This window comes from Pseudomicrostroma glucosiphilum, assembly GCF_003144135.1.
Source record: "Pseudomicrostroma glucosiphilum strain MCA 4718 unplaced genomic scaffold BCV69scaffold_2, whole genome shotgun sequence".
NCBI lineage: Eukaryota > Fungi > Basidiomycota > Exobasidiomycetes > Microstromatales > Microstromataceae > Microstroma > Microstroma glucosiphilum.
Window position 1 is genome coordinate 19,633 of NW_020289914.1, and position 18,644 is coordinate 38,276.

Sequence of the window (18,644 nt, forward strand, 5' to 3'; positions counted from 1 at the left end):
AGGAGGAGACATCGAATGCCGAGGAGCCATCCAATGCGGAGGAGCAAACAGATGATGGTGAGTATCTCTAGGATCATCAGCATCGGCTGAACCCACTATCGGCGCAAGCTGACGACATAGGGAAAATCTTTCATCCGATCTCGGCAGCAGACTGGTTCATCGCAGCTGCGAGGAACCTTGAGCACAGCGTAAACCGAGACCAAATGGTTTTGGACCTGGCGCGTGCCATCAAGTTTAACCGTGACCTGGACTGTGTCCCAAAGTGTGCTCTGACGAGCACACTTTGGGGAGAAGTCCACGAGATCGACATGGCAACATCGATCGTCGCTTGCATGTCAGATGCAAGCGTTGCTTACGTTCTCGGTCACGGCAGTATTGCTGCTGTCGAGGCGGCGAAGTCGCATCGAGGTGCCGGAGTCTACGAGTTGTCGCAAAGCTTCGATGATCTGAGAAAAGGCACCTACATCGGTAAAACGGATACAAACATGTCCAAACGAATAAACTGCCACAGATCATCGGCCAAAAAGAGGAAGAGCACTCTGTATCGCGCCATTCGAGCATTCAAAGATCGACCATACTACGAGCTGCTATTGGTCAAGCTTCCGAGCAATGATCCGGACTGTTTCCTCCGACTGTGGAGGTACCTGTGCCCGAAGGCGGCCGCGAAAATGTCTGTGGAGCCGGACGCAAAAGATGTCAGGGCAACCTTTACCTGCCTGATTGAGGCGTCATTCATTGCCCTCCGCAGGAGCTTCAGACTGCACGAGGATTACGATGCTGAGGCAAATGAAGTATTCGGCAACCCTTCCGGATTCGGCTTGAACGGAACATCCGGCACCGAGAATTCGGTGAATCGCGTTCGAGGACTCTTCGGTAGACGTGGATACCGTCCGGCAGTGGACGTACTCCGCAGCCATCTTCTCAATGAAGTAACTGGCGTTGCTGGAGGCCTGCCTCGATGCCCGATCAGAAAGGTCGGTCTTGCCTGGTCATGGTACCTACCGGGCATGAGATCTCCCGTCGTACTCGAGCGAGAGGACGTGGAAAGATGCGGCATCAAGACAGCGAAGGACGGGGAGACCGGCGTACAATTCAAGATCGAATACGAGCCTGGGTTTCAAGCGATAGACAGGTTGACCCTAGAAGAAGCCGCCGAGCTTCGAGGAACCAAGATCTCCTTCAAGGTCTGGCGAGGCGACAAGGCGCTGTCCGACTGGCAGCCTCTTCGAAGGTCTAAGCCGACGCCTTCCCTCCAGTACTTGTACTGCGAGGCGATGGATGCCTTGTGTAAAGTCGGCGCGGCTACGAAGGAAACCTTCAAGAAGCCCGCCCTGATGCAAGGGAACGACATTGACCTGTCCGGTTGGGCCCCATCAAAGGTGTTGGACCGTGCTCGAACGCTGCAAGCCCTCGCAGATGGGCGCTTCTATGCCAGGGGCTACACTTATACCGGTGTGTGGGAAACCGTCAAAGGCGACACCAACATGCAAACGGTCAACGTCATTGACGTTCAGATACCTCAGAAAGTCGGCAAGTGGCGAAAGTTGAATCTGCGCTTGGGCTTCCTCCCCTTCGCAGGGGAGCGTTGCCATGTATGGATTAGGGTGACCCGCAACGGCATAGCCGCCGTCAGTCGCCCACAAGATCAGTCACGAGATCCAGCGCCTGCAGCTGCAGACTGGGTCGAGATGCCAAGCCCTTTAGGACCAGTGACAAAGCAACTGGTCGACACTGTCTGTGCTTACCTGGGAGAGGAAGCAGCAGCGGTCCCAAGCACGCGACTCAAGCAGCTGGTGGATGGAACTTTGTCCGGGGTGTGGCACATTATGGTCGGAGGCCAGAGGATCTCCCTAAGCGCCAAGGATATGAAGAAGCTTGGAGTTGCCTGCACGCCTCCAGGGCCGGACGACGGTGCCCAACGTTTTTTGTGGCGCCTGAACGTAGACGAAAAAGTCCTCACCTTGGCTAGGGTTGAAGGCCCCAACCACGTGGGTCGTCATCAATAGCAGCACTGACCGTAGGACGCAGGCCATCCGAAAAGCTTGCGACAGCTGGGCGAATCCCTGAAGGCTGCTTTCCCGGTTTCCGCCCGACGGCTCCTCCTCTTTCACCCCACCCCGCTCTCGATTCAAGACCTCTTCTCCGTCACTGCGTCTCACATCGCAGTTACTTTCAATCTGTCCGACCAATGTCTCAAGAGGGTGTCAGTTTGAAGCCTCCTTTCTGTAATGAGAACCTTGACTTTGTCTTTGGCAGTCCCTTCCCTCCCCCCCCCCCGTGATTGAATAGCCTCGCCGGTTTCAGCGTGTAGGTGCCGGCGTGTTCAATATAGCGGTACGCCAGTCAATATCCGAGTCGGCAATCTTGCGCCCGAGCTCTCTCCCGCTGCACTGCCCACAGCTTGCAAGGTACACAATCAGTTGGGGCCTGCTGTGTACCTGTACAATCCATCATCGGATGCCTTCCCAATTCTGCTGCCACGTCTTGCTCGAGGGAATCAGCGACACAGACGTATGGGACTGCTCTTGAAATCGACGATGTGGTGATACACGAGCAGTGAAGAACGCACGCTTGCTCTTGCAAGGCAAAAGATGTCGAAAGTCTAGTACAGTAGCACACAACATGAATCAGATCCTGCTGACTAAACCGTTTTCCTCTACTTTTTGCCGATTGCCTTCTCGACATCAGCGTCCGCCTTGAGCGCCCCAACATCGGCGACGAGCGGCTCTGCATCTACGATACGGCCACCGGGAACATCAGACCCGCTGCCAACATGGCCGCTGACGCCGACCTCCTCTCTTGCCTTTTGGGCGATGTCCAGCTCGCCGAAGAGGGAATCCATTTCGTCCAGCGAGCGACCCTTGGTCTCTGGCCAGAAGAGGTACGTAAGTGCCTGACCAAATGAAGGGGAATATCTGATCAGTCAAATGCCGGATTCCCATCAGCTAGATTGCTTCTGTCGATGCACTCACCAGGGTGATGACGTTGATGGCCAAGAAGATCCAGTAGAGACGGAAGGTGATCACCTCAGTCAAGACTGGCCACAACTGGTTGATGACGATCACAGTGACGAAGAGACTCAGCAGCGAGATCGAAATGCCGAACTCTCGCAGCTCCTGAGGCCATACCTCCGTCGCTAAAAGATACGCGACAGGGCCAAGTGCGCCAGCATAGGAGCATTGGATGGCGAAGATGCACACGACGAGCCAACCACCAGCGCCTTTGTTGCTGGCATCTGGCCAACGCTCGAAAAGCGCGCCGAGGAACAAGTAGCCCACGCAGGCGACGCAGAGACCGACGATCATAAGGCGACGTCGACCGATACTGAAATCGAGGTAAGACAGAAGCGAACTGGTCAGAGTCAATGCCACAACATTCGGTGACTCTGCTGGACCCCACTAGTGACTCACCGGTCGACAAGGAAAATGGCACAGAAGCAGGCCACGAGTTGAATGGAGCCGCTGACACCGTTGGTGATCAGGGAAAGACTACTTCCTCCAAGATCAAGGGATTCGAAGACGATGACACCGTAGAGCATCAGACCAGCAACACCAGTCAATTGCGCAAAAACACATGACCCTGCGCCAATCGCGCAGCGTCGCCAAAAGCTCCTGGTAGAGACGACGGCCTTGAGGCTGTACTCGGCCTTGTCCCTCCTCAAGAGGATGGCAGCAGCTTGCAGCTCGCTGAATTCTTGCATCAGAACAGGGTCGGTCTCGTCCAGCCTTCGAATGTAAGCCAGATTCTTGTGAGCCTTGACGACTTGAGCATCATCATTGTTTGCAGGGTCTTTGGCCAGTGAAAACAGCATACGTGGCGATTCAGGCGCCCAAAGGGTCGAGAAGAACAATGCGACACCGAAGATGGTTTGGAGAGCGATGACGGTGCGCCAGGCATTGGTGCCTGGGATCTTGGTCGTGCCCAGGGATACCCAGAAGGCAATGAAGACTGGACGCCACATATACGGAGTCAGGATTCACGTCCGACTGTGTTATGTACAGAGTCGAGACAGGGGACTGAACTCACCTCCAAAGTTGTAAGAGACTTGTACGATGCAGACAGCTGCACCTCGCGTCCGTGGTGATGCCAATTCTGCTGCCCAACCAGCAAAGCATCCTTGGCAAAGGGAGACGCCCATACCGCTGTTCTCGCGAGAGGGAGGAGCAGACGACTCGTCAGTGTCGCGGTCTTCTAGTAGACAAAAATCTGACTTTGACCTACCAAAGAATTCTTCCGAAGAGAAGCATGCCAACAGTTTGGGCACCAGCAACTAGAGCAACGCCCACCAGCAGGGTGAAGTTGCCCAGAGTCATAGTGATCTTACGTCCGAAACGCTTGTTGAGCCAGATGAGCGGGCCGAGGTATGCAAGACAATTGCCGACATTGATGAGCACACCGAAGGCTCCCAATTCAGCAGTTGTGAAGTTCCACTCGTTGACGAATCTCTCGTCTGAGACGACGGCAGCGGCAGAGGCAGTATCATATCCAGAAAAGCAGTTGGCCAACGCCAAGGAAAAGCAAATCAGGATGACGAAAGTGTCACCAGAGAGACGCTTACCCGTTTGTAACATGTTGTATGAAGTGTCGAGCTCGATTGAGTTTTGGCGTTGACAGAAAGTTGTGTTGACAAGAGTGTAGGAAGGAAAGATCCGTGGGCTTGACAAGCGGGGTCTTGAGCACCCTGATGATCGCGGTCGGACCTTGAGATACAAGGCTCTGGTTCTGAGCAGGACGGCACGGCCAGCCTCCTCATGGTACAGCCGAAGCGATACAGGCAATAGGCTTGCCGGCCGACGCATAGCTCCGGTCTGGTGCAGTTGTGCACTTCGCCACTTCGCCACTCGACGGCATCTTCATGGAGATTTCCAACCGAGGTTATTCTGCTTCCCCGGTGGGGCTCCACCGGCTCCTGCCTCATCGCGGCGGACATCGCTGGCGGGATTCTCGGCAACTTTACCCTGTGACGCGCGGAGCGCGGCTGGAGATTGCCGACCGCACGAGAATCCCGAGCGGGGCTCCATGCACCATTTGCCCCAAAGACGCCTCTTACCCGAATTCTGACGGCACGCGACATTCTTGACGGATTATGATTCCTTCTTCATTGCCGGGGGACATTGTTCCTCTCTCTCCTACCATAGCCCGCAATAACACATTTCATTTGGCCCAGCATGTCCACCGCCGCTCGCTACCCACATGATCGTTTCCGCAACACGCAGGTCTCGGATGACTCCTTCTGGTGTGTACAGCGCCACAGATGCAGCTTCACAAAGGAAGCATTGTGCTGACTGACCTCCAATCTTCACCTCATACATAGGGGTCGATGGCGCACTGTTGCTCGAGAGGTGACGCTGCCGGTGCAGCTGAAGATGCTGCGGGACACCGGCCGCTACGATGCCTTCAATCTCAAGCCCATTGACTACTACAAGACGCCATACACCGTGTGGCCTGTGCCCGATTGGCTTTTCTGGGAATCAGAGTGAGTGCACCGGTGAAGAAGCGTACTGTGTATGCCGTATATGCTACGTGAGAGCTGAACTTTACCCTCTGGCTGGCTCTGGCCTGTTCACAGTGTTGCAAAGTGGGTAGAAGGCACATGCTACTTCCTCCATACTCACCCCAACAAAGAGCTTAGAGGCCACGTAGACTACCTCGTCGACCTCATCGAAGCAGCGCAGCAAAAGGACGGCTACCTCAACATTCACTTCGTTGTGAACGAGCCCGACAAGCGCTGGTCTAACCTGCGAGACCTACACGAGCTCTACAATGGCGGACACCTCATCGAGGCAGCTCTCGCACATCACCAGCTGACGGGCTCAGAGCAATTCCTCAATGTCATGCTGCGCTTTGTCCACTACTGCGCTAGTGTCTTCGGGCCCGCGGAACAAGGAAAGAAGCCGGGATATCCTGGACACCCTGAGATTGAGCTGGCCCTCCTACGCCTATACGACCGCACAGGGGACCAGACCTCGTATGACCTAGCTCGATTCTTCATCAACGAGCGTGGAAGTGACGGTGGCAAGTACTACGTCGATGAGCAAGCGGCCCGAGGTGAGCATCCACAGTTGGCACCGGCCATGATGCCAAAGAAGGGCTCCTACTGGTACATGCAGGCACACGCTCTCATCAAGGACCAAAAGACCATCGAGGGACACTCCGTCAGGGCGGGCTATCTGCTTACCGCTGTAGCAGACTTGGTAGAGATGCAGCAGAAGGGCAAAGGCGGCGAGGAGACCCAGGACCTCCTCGTAGCTCTGTATCGCTTATGGAACAACATGGTCACCGAGAAGATGTACATCACCGGCGGGACCGGATCCATCAAGCAATGGGAAGGCTTCAGCGACATTGGCTACTTCCTCCCGCAGGCCACTGACGAAGGCGGCTGTTACGCCGAGACCTGCAGTGCTATTTCTGTCTTCATGGTTGCTGAGCGCATGCTCGCTCTGAAGCTCGACGGAACAGTGGCAGATGTAGCGGAGCGGGCCCTGTACAATGCCAGTGTCACTGCCGGCATGTCAGCAGACGGTCACAGCTTTACATATGTCAACCAGCTCGCCAGTAGCCAGGCCGACTTCTGCGAGCGTCACTCCTGGTTCCAATGCGCATGCTGCCCACCCAATGTATTGAGGTCCTTGGGTATCATTGGAGGATTCTTGTGGTCACCGGTTGGCCAATCTGGAGACATCGCTATCCACCAATACTTTGATGGTGAGATTGAACATGGAGACACCAAGGTCAAGATCACCACCAAATATCCGTGGAACGGCAAAGTTGTCATCGACGTTACGGGTAGCAAGACAGTTCACGTCCGCATTCCTGGTTGGGCAAGTGAGAAGTACACGGTTTCCCCACAGCCAGCCACGAAGCTCGCTGACGGCTACATCGCGCTGAGCCAGGGGTCCACTACCTTGTCGCTCCCCCTCGAGCCGCGTCTGGTTGCTTCACATCCTTACACTGGTCAGGACACTCTAACCCTCCTGTACGGACCGCTGGTCTACTGCCTGGAAGACGTGGACAATGCTTGGGAAAGCAACCACTTCAAGGATTTGTGTCTATCGGCTGACCTGGATCTCTCCTCGCTGAAGATGGAGCATCGCGATAAGGAAGGCGTGACCTTCATCCACGCACCAACGGCGGGCTATCACCTTCAGCAGCTCCAAGTGGTGACTGCCGCTCCCCCATCCCAGGGCAGCAATGGCCATGCAAAGTCTGCACAGGGATCAGTAGTGTCGTTGGGCATGAATGACGTGGCGTCAAAGAGGAGTTACGAGGAGCTGGAAGGTCAGGGTAAGGATTTGATCTTCGTCCCATACTACTACCGAGCCAACAGGAGGAAAGAAGGTGTGCAGATGCGCACGTCGCTCAGAAGGAAGGTATGAAGCGATGGGACGAACGAGCCAGAGTCCTGTGGAAGGCAGGCACTGTAGTCTGTGTGTTTCGTACGTCAGCGAGTTACGTCTGACGTGGTTGAATGTGAATGTCATGCTGCTCCGGCTCCGTTCTATCGCCGTTGTCTGCGAGTGTGTTCCTTGTGCAGGCAGGTGTGGAGTGAGAGTATGCATCCCGCTGCGCGCAGAGTCTTATCTTCCTCGGTCCGTCGTCGTCGAAGCGTTCTAAAATCAATGCAGCCCCGATCTCGGAACGGAAGCGGGAAGGGGCGTGCAAGGTGACGCACAGACTCCGACGCCACAGAGCCCAGTGCAGGGCGGGCGGGGAGGCGAGGCAGGCAGGCAGGCAGCCAAGGCAAGGCAAGGCAAGGGCGGAGCTCAACCCTCGTTCGTTCGATGGGCGGCGGCGGCACCACTTCTTCTTCTTCTTCGCACTTGGCTGCAGCCTCCTCCCCTCCTTCCTTCGTACCATCATCATCAACATCCTAGACCATGTCCTCTGAACGTACTCCCCTCCTCGGCCAAGGTCACAGACCATCGGGCTTGGCCAGCTCGCGTCCTCCCTTTGACATCGATGAGGACAACGAGGCTCTTGCCCAGGAATCGCAATTCTCCGCAATCCAGGATGCCACGGCAGGTGTGGACCCAAACTCGTCTGCCTTTATCCCTCCCGAGGCATCTCACTTCTCCATCCACCCTGGACAGTCCTCTCTCGGACGCGTCGAAGAGGAAACTGTCGTCGAGAGCTCTTACCAGGGTGGAAGGACTCAGCGCGAGGCCCTCATCATCCTCGGATCCATGTGGATCGGTACCTTCTTGGCCGCTGCCGATGGAACCATCGTCGCTACCATCATGGCCACTGTCGGATCTGAGTTCCAGGTCAGCAAGCAGGTCTCGTGGCTCGGAACCTCCTACCTGCTCACCCAAACTGCTTTCCAACCTCTGTACGGCCGAGGAGCTGACATCTTCGTAAGTACAAGCGAGGCGCGTTGTCATCGTCCTGAGGTATGCAGATACTGATCTTGGCTCGCTTTTGCGCTCATCTCTCGCTTCATCAGGGACGAAAGGCCGCTACTCTGTTTGCTTCCTTCATCTTCGGTCTCGGATGTCTCCTTTGTGGTCTCTCGCAGACCTTCACTCAGCTCTGTCTGGCCCGAGCTTTCGCCGGTATCGGTGGTGGAGGACTGACCACCATGTCTACTATCTTGACATCTGACATTGTCACCCTCAAGGCCCGAGGAACCTACCAGGGTCTGGGTAACCTTGTCTTCGCCGCCGGAGCAGCGTTGGGGGCTCCTCTAGGAGGTCTCTTGGCTGATGGCCGCCTGGGATGGCGGTTCGCCTTCCTGATCCAGGTGCCCTTCTGCGCTCTCCACTTCTTTGCCGTTTCATGGAAGGTCGACATCCCCGCTGGACCCGGCTCCGTTATCGAGAAGATGAAGAGGATCGACGTCTTCGGAGCCCTTTCCCTCGTTTCCGCTGTCACCCTCGTCCTCACTGGTCTCTCCCTCGGCGGCAATCAGCGCGACTGGAACGACCCAATCGTCTACGGCGCCCTGATCGCTGGTGGCATCCTGCTCTGCATCTTCGTCGCCGTCGAGAAGTACGTCGCTCGGGAGCCTCTGATGCCCATGACTGTCCTCTTCCGCCGAACTCCTGGATTCGTCGCCATTGCCTGCTGGTTCATCTCGATGTCCCAATTCGGCATCATCTTCAACGTGCCTCTCTACTTCCAGGCCGTCGAGGAGACTTCTTCGTCGTACGCTGGTCTGCACCTGATTCCCAACGCCATTGTCGCCTCGGCCTGCTCCCTGGGATCGGGTTTGCTCATTGCTCGATGGGGCAGATACAAGAACATGCTCCTCATTGGTGGATTCTCCGCTTTCATTGGTCCGTTTGCCATGTGCTTCTGGCAGCGAGGCGTCACTCCCTCGTTTGGCTACTGGCTCACCATGCCATGGGGAGGAGCAGGATACGGTTCCATCCTCACCATTACCCTCGTGGCCCTTATCGCCTCTGTCTCGCCCACTGAGATGGCCGCTGCCACCGGTGTCACCTACCTTTTCCGTGCTACTGGTTCGGTCCTGGGTATCTCCCTCTCTGGCGCTCTGTTGCAGAACCGCCTGCAGCACAATCTGGAGATTGTCGGCCTCTCTCCCAAGACGATTGCTGCGATCCGACAGGATGTGTCGTACATCAAGTCGCTCAAGGGAGACATCAAGGAGGAGGCCATTGCCGCCATGCAGTCTTCCTTCAGGACCGTCTTCATCGCCATTGCCGCTGCTGGTCTCATTGCCTTCCTCGCCCTCTGGCCCGTGCCCGAGCACGAGCTGCCTGGGAAGACCAAGGTCGTGGCTCCTCGACGTGAAGAGGCCATTGCCGAGGAGGACGAGCCCTAGATGGCTACGAGGAAATCGATGAGGTCACCATCGTATCATTATCATCGCCTTTTGAATGCTCCGTGGCCGATATTCCCTTCTCCTCCTTGGGATTCCTCTTATCTTTCAGCTCCGCTGGATTCACTACTACCACCCCTAGACTTGCCCCTCGGTCTCTACACAAGGGACGCTACTGTTCTCCCTCACCTATCTCTCGCGCTCTCCTCCACCTCCTTCCTTTCTCTTACTTTCTCACTTGCCGCGTAGACTTGGATTGCTCTGTACCGTGTTTCCACCCCGCCGTTTGGCACTTTTCTCAAGACCTCTCTATAGCTATCAATTCGATATGCAGCGTCTCGTCAGCTTAGTCGAGAAGATATTCATGCTTAAAACGGAAGTGATATACGTGTGATCAATGTATTTATGCATTTTCCACATCGGTACAGTGGTGTGCTACTCCTCACATCGAGCAAGAAGGCCGAACGGCGCGCCCAAACGAAGGAAACAGGATGAAGGGGAAAGAAGCGAAGTGCAGTGCGGTTGAGAAGGAGAAGGAACAGGATGCAGAGAGCTGGAGAAGACAGGATGACCAGAGGTTGTAGAGGACGGTGTGAAGAGTGGGGCCGGCCCACCACCGCCGAGCCGAACGAGCGAGCGAGCGTAACAGAAGGACAGACCATAGATATGCACTCCCTTTCTAGCAGGTTGCCGAGGCAGAAAAGTCCCTGTAGGTCTTTCCCATGACCCTCAGTGTACCATTTGTGTACTGCAAGTCCTGTCCGGTCACACTCTTGCTCTGTGCCTGTCTAGCAATGTATGCATATCGTGCAATGACGCTGCTGCTCTTGCTGTTGAAATACTCGATCATGGATTCTACAAACTTCTTTCCACCTTGGGTCTTGGCTACGGCTGATTCCACGCCAAATTCGGTAATCCAGAGGGGAGTGACCTTGTAGTCATCGATCCAGGTGTCAATGATGTCCTGCACTTGCTCAGCGGAGCTAGCATAAGGATGAATGGCATAAGCGTCGAATACACATCCAGTGCAAGCGGCCTTGAATTGCTTCAACCAATCATACCCCTGATTAGCAGCAGTAGAAACGCTCACGGCTGGAGCGACAAGCTTGCGCTTCGAGGTACGGAGAGGAGCAATGTATTGCTTCCACAGCTTCGCAGCCTCCGTGGGGGAGATGTTAGAACCGCCTACAGAAGTGGACATGTCTGGTTCATTGAAACCCAAAAGCCACGAAGCAGTCTTCACCGATGAGGCGGATGCGAGGGATGCAATATTGTCCGCGGTACGCTGCATGGGTACGTACTCCATAGGGGAGTAACTTCCACCAGTAGGAAGGTACGTCTCCCAATTGTACGTCCACACCGTCTTGCCACTAGAGTACAGGGCATTGGCTGGTGTAGTTTCGAACCAGGGCCAGCCGACACCTCGCGAGGGAGTGCTTGCAGAGGCAGAGGAGCTGGCTAGGAGAACCAGGGCGGCAGCGGCTGCTGCTTTGGGAGCGAGGGAGAACATACTGAGACTTGGTCGGTGAGTAGGGTGAGGGTGCTACGGGGAGATCAAAGCCAGCTTTGAATGTTGAGAGTGTAGTAGCTTGGGTGAACGAGTGTGAGCGTAGGGCAAGAGTGTGAGCTAGAGTGAGTGTGAGTGTGAGTGTGAGATGAGGAGGAGGAGGAGTAAAGAAGAGGGTCTGATGGTACGATACACTTGAAGGGGGAGGGATACAACACCCTGCCTCTGATTCTGAGCAAATCCATTCCGCTTCGTCATCCACCCGCTTTGTCCCCTTTGCCTCCCCTCGTGTCCTTTCGCTGCGTTCCACAAGGGGAAGCATGGCATGGCATGGCATGGCCTGGCTGCCTGGCCCACCTTCATCGTAAAGGTTTGCGACTCTAAATTGGCCGTGGCGTGAGTGGCCGTGTTGCTCTGCCCGCCTGCTGCAAGGAGTCCGATGCACGCACACACGCACACAGGCAAGATCCCCCGCTCGCCCTTGTCCTGCCTCTGCTCCTGCCTAGCTACTTCCGCCACCCACTTTCACTCCCCGCACAGTGTTGATCTGTCGCATCGCATCGCATCGCTCAGAGTCCCTCAGCAGGAGAAGTACCACGACTGGATCATCCTGCTGAGATCAGAGTTCGATCGGCGTTTGCAGCCCAATCAACGGTGCGGAATGCTGACGGTCACCACCGGGGAAAAGGACAGGACAGGACAGGATGCGCGAGAGGTGCAGGCAGGGCGGCTCCCCCCTGGGCGTAGTAGACTCGACGCCGCCGGATGCGATGCGAGTCAAGCTCTAGCTCCCACACGCTGACACACACACACACATACACACAGTCGGCGTACGACGTAGAGCTTACTCGCTTCACGCATCTGTCACTCACTGCCTGTGGCACATCGCCCCCGCACCCGCTCTCCACCCAGCAGACCAACCCTCATTGAAACGCTATCGTCTGCTGCATCTCCGGGCCCGGCGACTCAATGTGCAGCCAGCCGTACGCCCATGCACCGGCCAGACAGACCGCCCTCGACGCCCATCCACCCAGTCACTCCGCAACCTTGGCCACCACCGCGCCCTCCCACGCACTCAGATCCCTCGTACCTCGTTCCGCTGAGAGGTTCGTCAAGTTGTTCAAAAGGTGTGGTATCAATTAGGATTTTTCGAAACTGGAAAAAAGGGAGGAAAACAGGGTGTAGAGGGAAAGAGGGTTTGAAGTTGAAGTAGTAAAAAGGGGGCTCACAAAGTGGAGCGGAGCTGAAGTGCAAAGAGCCACTGCGAAAAGTAAAGGGGGCAAAGGTAAAGAGTGGCGAGAAGACAAGGGGAGAGCGGAGGTGAAGAGCAGCGAGCAAAGGGTCTAGCGGAGGAGAAAGAGCGATAGGAGCTAGCACAAATTGACTGGAAAGTGACTCCGAGCAACGCAACTTGTCTGTCTACTTCATGTCCAAGTGGACAGACAGTCTCTTCCGACTATTGCCAAGTCGTACTCTTAGATGATCAGGGCAAGGCCGGAAGCAAGCAACAGACCAGTGATGAGGACGCTGACGCCAGCCATGCTGACCTGCGAGGCACCAGAAGCTTCACTGTCAGTGCCAGTGGCGTCGCCGTTGTTGGCAGCAGCCTTGGCAGCAGCAGCAGGGTCAGTCTTGGTGTTGAGCAGGACAGCGTCGATTCCGTGGACTACACCACCGTTGTACAGGTGGTCGGTGGACACAATCTTGGCCGAGTAGTTGCCAGACACGAGGGACAGAGTACCGTTCATGGACACGGTCAGGTTGACAGACTGGCCACCGGCGGCAATGAGGGTGCCGACGAGGTGGGTGCTGTTGTCGATCATGGTGCTCATGTCCTTGAGGGCAACGGCGGCTTGCTTCGAGAGGTCAGAGCTGTAGGCAACGGTACCGTTGAGGATGTGTCCGCTGAAAGCAGCCACACGCTCGGCACCAGTGGCGTTCCGCAGAGCATTCTGGGCCTTGGCAAAGGCAGCGTTAGTAGGAGCGAAGATGGTCAGGCCGTTGACGTTGGTGAGGGTCTCGGAGAGGTTAGCTGCGGCAATGCCGTCGTTGAGAGAGGTGAAGTTGGTGGCCTTGAGGGTGGTAGAGAGGTTGCCTGGGATGGTCAGGGCGCCAGTGAGAGGGTAGAGGCTGAGCTTGCCAGTGCTGATGTCCGTGTTGGTCTTGACGAAGCTGATGTTGCCCTCGTTGGTCACGACGACGGGCACGCCACCGTTCTTGCTGATGACGACCTTCTGGGGAGCCTCCTCGGGGAGCATCACGTACGAGGCATTGTTGAGCATAGTGGGCAGGACAGAGTGGTTGGACTCGAAGAAGGACTTGGATGGGTAGTTGCCCATGACGACGTGGTAGGAGAGGAGAGCGAAGAGCATGTCCTTGGGTGCCTTGCTCAAGGTGGCGTTGAGCTTCGACAGAGCAGCATCGTTCGGTGCCAACAGTGTCACGTTCTGGTCACCAGTGACAATCTTGCCAATCTGGAGAAGACGTTAGGAGGGAGTGCAGAGAGAATCATCGCGGAATTAGAGCTGGATCCTCTTGCACAGCATTACTCAGAGACTACCACGGCACCACTCACCTGCTCAGGGAACTGCGCCAGAAGTCCCGACAAGATCTTGAAGTTTCCAATACCGTTCAGGCCAGCGATGAGGGTGGCAATGTCGGTGTCGTTACCTGGCATAGCGGTGGCAGTGGCAGTGGTGTTGTCGGCGGCAGTTGCATTCATGGCAGCGCCAGCGTGACCCTCGTGGGGGGCTGCACTGACTACAGTGCAGGCCACAGCGGCTGCCAGGGCGACGCACGTGGATGTGAGGAACTTCATCGTGGAAATGGGTGAGGGTAAGCAGTGGAAGTGGTTCAGCTGCGGGTCCTAGATGGTGGGTAGAGCGTAGGGGATGGATGTGAGGGGGCGGAGGTGAAGAAGTGTGAAGGGAGGAGAAGAGGGGGGGAGAAGGCGTGCTGCTGTGGCCTCCGTCGTTTGTGCTAAGTACCGTTCGTCAACCTTCCAAGAAGGAAAAAGTGTGCGCTGTGTCCCATTGCTCCTTTGCTGTCATGCTCCTGGGCTCCACGCAGGCACAGCACTACACCACACTGAGCATCACATCCTCCTCGTCGTCTCCTGCGCGTGGTGCCCTGCCCGCCCCTGTACTGCCCCTGAAACTACTTATCCGCTCCGGTGCCTGAGAGAGCAATAAACACGCACTGCCCACTCCACTGCCGTGGCCTCACTGGTCACAAATCTCCCCTCTTGTCGGTATAGCAGACGACATTGACCGGTCTGCACCTTCCGCGCACGACATTGATTGAACGTCGTTGCGGCCCGATAGGCCACTGAGGCCATTTTCGGACATGACATCCTGTCCTTGGCATACCAGCCCAGAGTCTTCGATCCAAGTAAAGGAATCACACCATGGCCAATGTGATCCAGCGCAAGTTTGCCGGACGCTTGTTGCTGGCCTGAGATGTGACGATCGCTTCATGTGTCTCCGAGAGTAGCCTTGTGACTAATAATCGTGAGGAGAGGAGAGAAGCACAGTCAATCAGACGGGTATAACCCCTGGCTTCGGGTCCGGGTCCTCCTCGCGCACGGGTGGAGGGGCGCCTCCTTTCGGCCGACCCCGCTGTCTGGTGATGCGGGGTAAGCGGCTAGCCAAAGCCGAGGTGAGCTTCCCCACAGTCGCCTGACCGCGATTGGCTGACATTCTCTCTCGCAGACACCTCGAAGTTTAGCCAAAGCATCTTTCTGTTCCTCCTTCCTCGGTCCTCATCCAGTCGTTCTTCCTTCCTCTCCCCTGTCGATTGAGTGGCCAGCATGACCGTCTTCAAGTCCAGCTCGCGCGATGTGCCAGAAATTCCGGATAATATGGACCTCTACACCTTCATGACAGAGTACTACCCCGACTACCGCTTTGACGCCCGTGGTACAGGGTACGCTCTACTCATAGACGAAGAGACCGGACAGAAGTGGACTTACGAGGATACAAAGGAGAGGGTTGACCTCTTGGCCATTGGTCTGCGGGAGAAGCTGGGCGTGGAAGAGGACACGGTCGTAGCCGTCTTCTCGGCCAATTGCGTAGACTACCTCGTCACTATCCTCGCATGTCACAAGGTTGGCGCCATTGTTTCGTGTGCCAATCCCTCTTTCCAGCCGGCCGAGCTCGCATACCAGCTCGATGCCTCCAAAGCCACGGCTCTCTTTGTGGGTGAAGAGGCGCAGACCGAGGGCATTCAAGCTGCCGAGAAAGCGGGAATGGCAAAGGACCACGTAATCGTGATGCAAACGCCGAAGACCTGCCAAGCCAAGGGAGCACTAAACGGCGGAGATAGGAGGATAAAGGACAACGCTTGGGCAGTGAGTTGACAAGAGGCGTGGGGGAACGCGCTGCTGCCTTGCTGACCTCGACCACGTTGATTGAACAGCTTGAAGGACTAGTCGCAGAAGGCAAAGACCTTCTCGCCTCGAAGGGGTCTTCCATGCTGGAGAAGTCTCGGCCAAAGTTGGGAAGAGGCGGCAATCGCAAGAAGCTGGCGTTCCTCTCCTTCTCCTCTGGCACTACCGGTCTGCCCAAGGGCGTCATGATCCAGCACTACGCTCCGATAGCCAACGTCCTACAGAACTGCATCTTCAACGAAATGAAGAATCCGGCCCAGCCGGGAGACCGCTATGAACCTGGCAAAGATGTCTCTTTAGGCGTTCTGCCCTTCTACCACATCTATGGTCTGGTAGTCTCCCTACTCTTCACATTCTTCTCTGGCATCACCAATGTCTGCATCCCCAAGTTCAAGGGAATCGAAGCAATGATTCGCACTGCATTGAAGTACCGGATCACCCTCTGGTGGCTGGTACCTCCACAGGTCGTCTTGCTAGTCAAGGACCCCTCTGCAAAGAAGTACTACAGCGAGCTACGAGAGCTGGTACGCTTCCTGATGATCGGGGCTGCCCCTCTCTCAGACGATCTCAGTGGCCGGCTAGAAGCCGTGCTACCAGGACTAGACTGGGGTCAAGGATGGGGAATGACCGAGTGCTGCACTGTGGGCACTATGCATCCACCCAAGACACGAGCTGTATTTGGATCCGCAGGCAGACTCTTCCCCAATGTGTCTGGCAAGGTCGTCAATGCAGAGGGCAAGGAGGTGGGAGTGGGCGAGGCGGGCGAATTCTGGATCAAAGCTCCCACGGTCACGCTGGGCTACTTGAGTAATGAAAAGGCCACAGAGGAGATGTGGCTGAAGGACGGGTGGCTCAGGACGGGTGACGAGGTCAAGTTCAACGAGAATGGGGATATGTTCATTGTTGATCGACTCAAGGAACTGATCAAGGTCAAGGGTGAGTAGGCGTAGCGCTGTAGCAGAGACGTCAACGGGGCACTCTCTCACTTGTGGCGTCTGCTATCGTCCCTACAGGCTTCCAAGTTGCTCCCGCCGAGCTCGAAGGCTGGATCCTCAACCATGACGACGTGGCAGACGTGGGTGTCATCGGCTTACCGAATGAAGAGTCGGGTGAGATTCCGATCGCCTTCATCACACTATCAGCCTCGGCCAAGGAGAGCAAAAAGGACGTTGCCGAGGTCAAGAAGAGCGTCAAAAAGTTCGTCGCAGTCAACAAGATTCGGTACAAACATCTAGGCAGGGTTGAGATGTGAGTAACGAGCTGAAAGTATGGCAGAGCGATAGGTGTGTTGACATTGACTGACGTTGCGGACCTGATCTCCCTCGGCGTCCCCTTCGTGCTAGCCTTGACGCGATTCCAAAGACGGCTAGTGGAAAGATTCTGCGTAAGGACCTCCGTGTCCTGGCAAAGGAATTGAGAGCAGAAGACCCGGAGCAGGACAAGGCCAAGTTGTGAGCTACAGTGTCGAAAGAGTCAATGCAACCTTTCCCTGGCATAAAGATGCTGGTTTGCTCCCGTGTTGCTGTCCGTGGCACTGTGATGCAGTCTGAGGGTATCATTGTGTTTATGTTCTTGATGAGAGATCCAAGGGAGAACCGAGTCCGATTATTCTCAGTAGAAGCAAATCGTGTGCAAAAGAGGATGGGGATGCCTCTTCATCTGCTGTTCCACTATCCCTGATATGTCTTCGTCCAGATTGCTCGAAGCATTGAGAGCCCGGCAGAGGTCCAGAATCGCCTTGCCGGCTAGAAGGGCCTCCTCATGGTTGTCCTTGATCTCAACATTGATGATGTGCACTGGTCGACTGTACTCGCCATTGCGTGAGAGTAGGTCTGCGTACGAGGGTGAGGTATTGCTCAGCGACCACAAGGGCTCAGCGACCACAAGGATCGGTCACACCCAGTTTGAGCTGTGATCATTACTCACCCTCTACGACTGCATCGAAGCATCTCTCTTCACAGGTGATAACCACATCAGCAGTGCCCCTTCCCTCGTGCCATCTTTCCGGCGCCCTCTTGATCTTCCTATTGCGGTCAAGCATGGGCAAGATCCCATTCAGTGTATAGAGCCGTTCGTCTTGCGACTTCAGGTCTCGGTACATGTCGTCGTAAGGTGTACCGAACGTGTAGATGTTAGGCTTGTCAATGGCTGGGCCAGGTAGCCTTACAGCTGATCCTGTGCCTGCCGAGAATACTCTGAAGCCATTTGCGCTCAGGACATTGTGTGCCTCCATCGACCGATTGTTGTTACTGGCGCACACCACGCAGAACATGTTTCCTAGCCTCTCCATCTCTGTTGCGGACATGCCTTGGCCTCTGGCAGCGTCCATTGCTGAGCTTTGTACCGTCTGCAGCTTAGAGGATGAGGAGGAAGCAAGCGGAGGCGGGGCGAAGGCAGCCATGTTGGAATTCAATCTCTGGTCTGCCACAGATTCTAGAACTCAGAAAGGATGCCGCTGCTTGCGGCGAGAGATGTGGTTTGCCGGCGAAGAGGTGAGGAAGGCGGGGAGGCTGGTACCACTGACATTCGGTGTGGGATTGGCGGGTCCGGATGAATGTGACGGCGGACGGAAAGGGAGCCACGTGGCCCTGGGCGGGGACCTGGGACGCGCCTTGGGCGAACCGTGGGTCTGACCCAAGCGCGGTGCGGTACCGACGTCTGAGGTGGCCTTACCTCAAAAGCATCACCACACTGCCGTGGCATGAGATGGCAAGAAATGCGCAGCGACCATAGCAGACCGTACTCCATAGAATGCAAGCTGGCCTTACGTCGGAAAGGCAGCCATCTGATGTACGCGAGTGGGAGAAAGGTTCTCTATTGGAGCGCACAGTGACCCTCCTCGCTCCCGTGGGCTTATCTGAAAAGACTCTCAAAGCCCAGAGTGATACGGCACGGGGAGCTCGTAGCCCAGCCAGTCTCCGTCGCAGCGACTACTCCCGGCGCTCCAGCTTCCCGTCTTCCTTGGCTGC

The 18,644-nt window shown here is 56.0% G+C and overlaps 8 protein-coding genes across 8 annotated transcripts; 4 read left to right on the top strand and 4 right to left on the bottom strand.

The window, feature by feature from the left end:
- Positions 1–2,656: 2,656 nt before the first annotated feature.
- Positions 2,657–4,571, bottom strand: BCV69DRAFT_296601 (general substrate transporter; the record flags this gene model as incomplete). Its single annotated transcript, XM_025494021.1, has 5 exons — positions 2,657–2,893; positions 2,973–3,324; positions 3,411–3,948; positions 4,027–4,142; positions 4,222–4,571. 5 exons carry the CDS (start codon positions 4,569–4,571, stop codon positions 2,657–2,659), a joined length of 1,593 nt encoding a protein of 530 aa, XP_025349778.1.
- Positions 4,572–5,049: 478 nt separating this feature from the next.
- Positions 5,050–7,538, top strand: BCV69DRAFT_310143 (DUF1680-domain-containing protein). Its single transcript, XM_025494769.1, has 3 exons — positions 5,050–5,236; positions 5,315–5,476; positions 5,570–7,538. The coding sequence occupies exons 1-3, from the start codon at positions 5,169–5,171 to the stop codon at positions 7,374–7,376; spliced, it is 2,037 nt and encodes a 678-aa protein (XP_025349779.1). The 5' UTR covers positions 5,050–5,168; the 3' UTR covers positions 7,377–7,538.
- Positions 7,539–7,869: 331 nt separating this feature from the next.
- On the top strand, positions 7,870–10,119 carry BCV69DRAFT_280213 (MFS general substrate transporter). Its single transcript, XM_025491531.1, has 2 exons — positions 7,870–8,354; positions 8,444–10,119. The coding sequence occupies exons 1-2, from the start codon at positions 7,878–7,880 to the stop codon at positions 9,782–9,784; spliced, it is 1,818 nt and encodes a 605-aa protein (XP_025349780.1). The 5' UTR covers positions 7,870–7,877; the 3' UTR covers positions 9,785–10,119.
- A 3-nt stretch (positions 10,120–10,122) lies between these two features.
- On the bottom strand, positions 10,123–11,509 carry BCV69DRAFT_92425 (hypothetical protein). Its single transcript, XM_025495639.1, has one exon. The coding sequence runs from the start codon at positions 11,289–11,291 to the stop codon at positions 10,461–10,463; it is 831 nt and encodes a 276-aa protein (XP_025349781.1). The 5' UTR covers positions 11,292–11,509; the 3' UTR covers positions 10,123–10,460.
- Positions 11,510–12,185, top strand: BCV69DRAFT_92426 (hypothetical protein). The gene has a single exon (XM_025495640.1). The coding sequence runs from the start codon at positions 11,728–11,730 to the stop codon at positions 12,088–12,090; it is 363 nt and encodes a 120-aa protein (XP_025349782.1). The 5' UTR covers positions 11,510–11,727; the 3' UTR covers positions 12,091–12,185.
- A 78-nt stretch (positions 12,186–12,263) lies between these two features.
- BCV69DRAFT_280215 (FAS1 domain-containing protein) lies at positions 12,264–14,003 on the bottom strand. Its single transcript, XM_025491532.1, has one exon. The coding sequence runs from the start codon at positions 13,658–13,660 to the stop codon at positions 12,764–12,766; it is 897 nt and encodes a 298-aa protein (XP_025349783.1). The 5' UTR covers positions 13,661–14,003; the 3' UTR covers positions 12,264–12,763.
- A 946-nt stretch (positions 14,004–14,949) lies between these two features.
- BCV69DRAFT_280217 (acetyl-CoA synthetase-like protein) lies at positions 14,950–17,158 on the top strand. The gene is made up of 4 exons (XM_025491533.1): positions 14,950–15,636; positions 15,705–16,611; positions 16,689–16,923; positions 17,019–17,158. Exons 1-4 carry the CDS (start codon positions 15,097–15,099, stop codon positions 17,128–17,130), a joined length of 1,794 nt encoding a protein of 597 aa, XP_025349784.1. The 5' UTR covers positions 14,950–15,096; the 3' UTR covers positions 17,131–17,158.
- On the bottom strand, positions 17,019–18,188 carry BCV69DRAFT_280218 (Ssu72-like protein). Its single transcript, XM_025491534.1, has 2 exons — positions 17,602–18,188; positions 17,019–17,507 (listed from the first exon to the last, which is right to left on the bottom strand). The coding sequence occupies exons 1-2, from the start codon at positions 18,074–18,076 to the stop codon at positions 17,287–17,289; spliced, it is 696 nt and encodes a 231-aa protein (XP_025349785.1). The 5' UTR covers positions 18,077–18,188; the 3' UTR covers positions 17,019–17,286.
- Between the last annotated feature and the right edge of the window lie 456 nt (positions 18,189–18,644).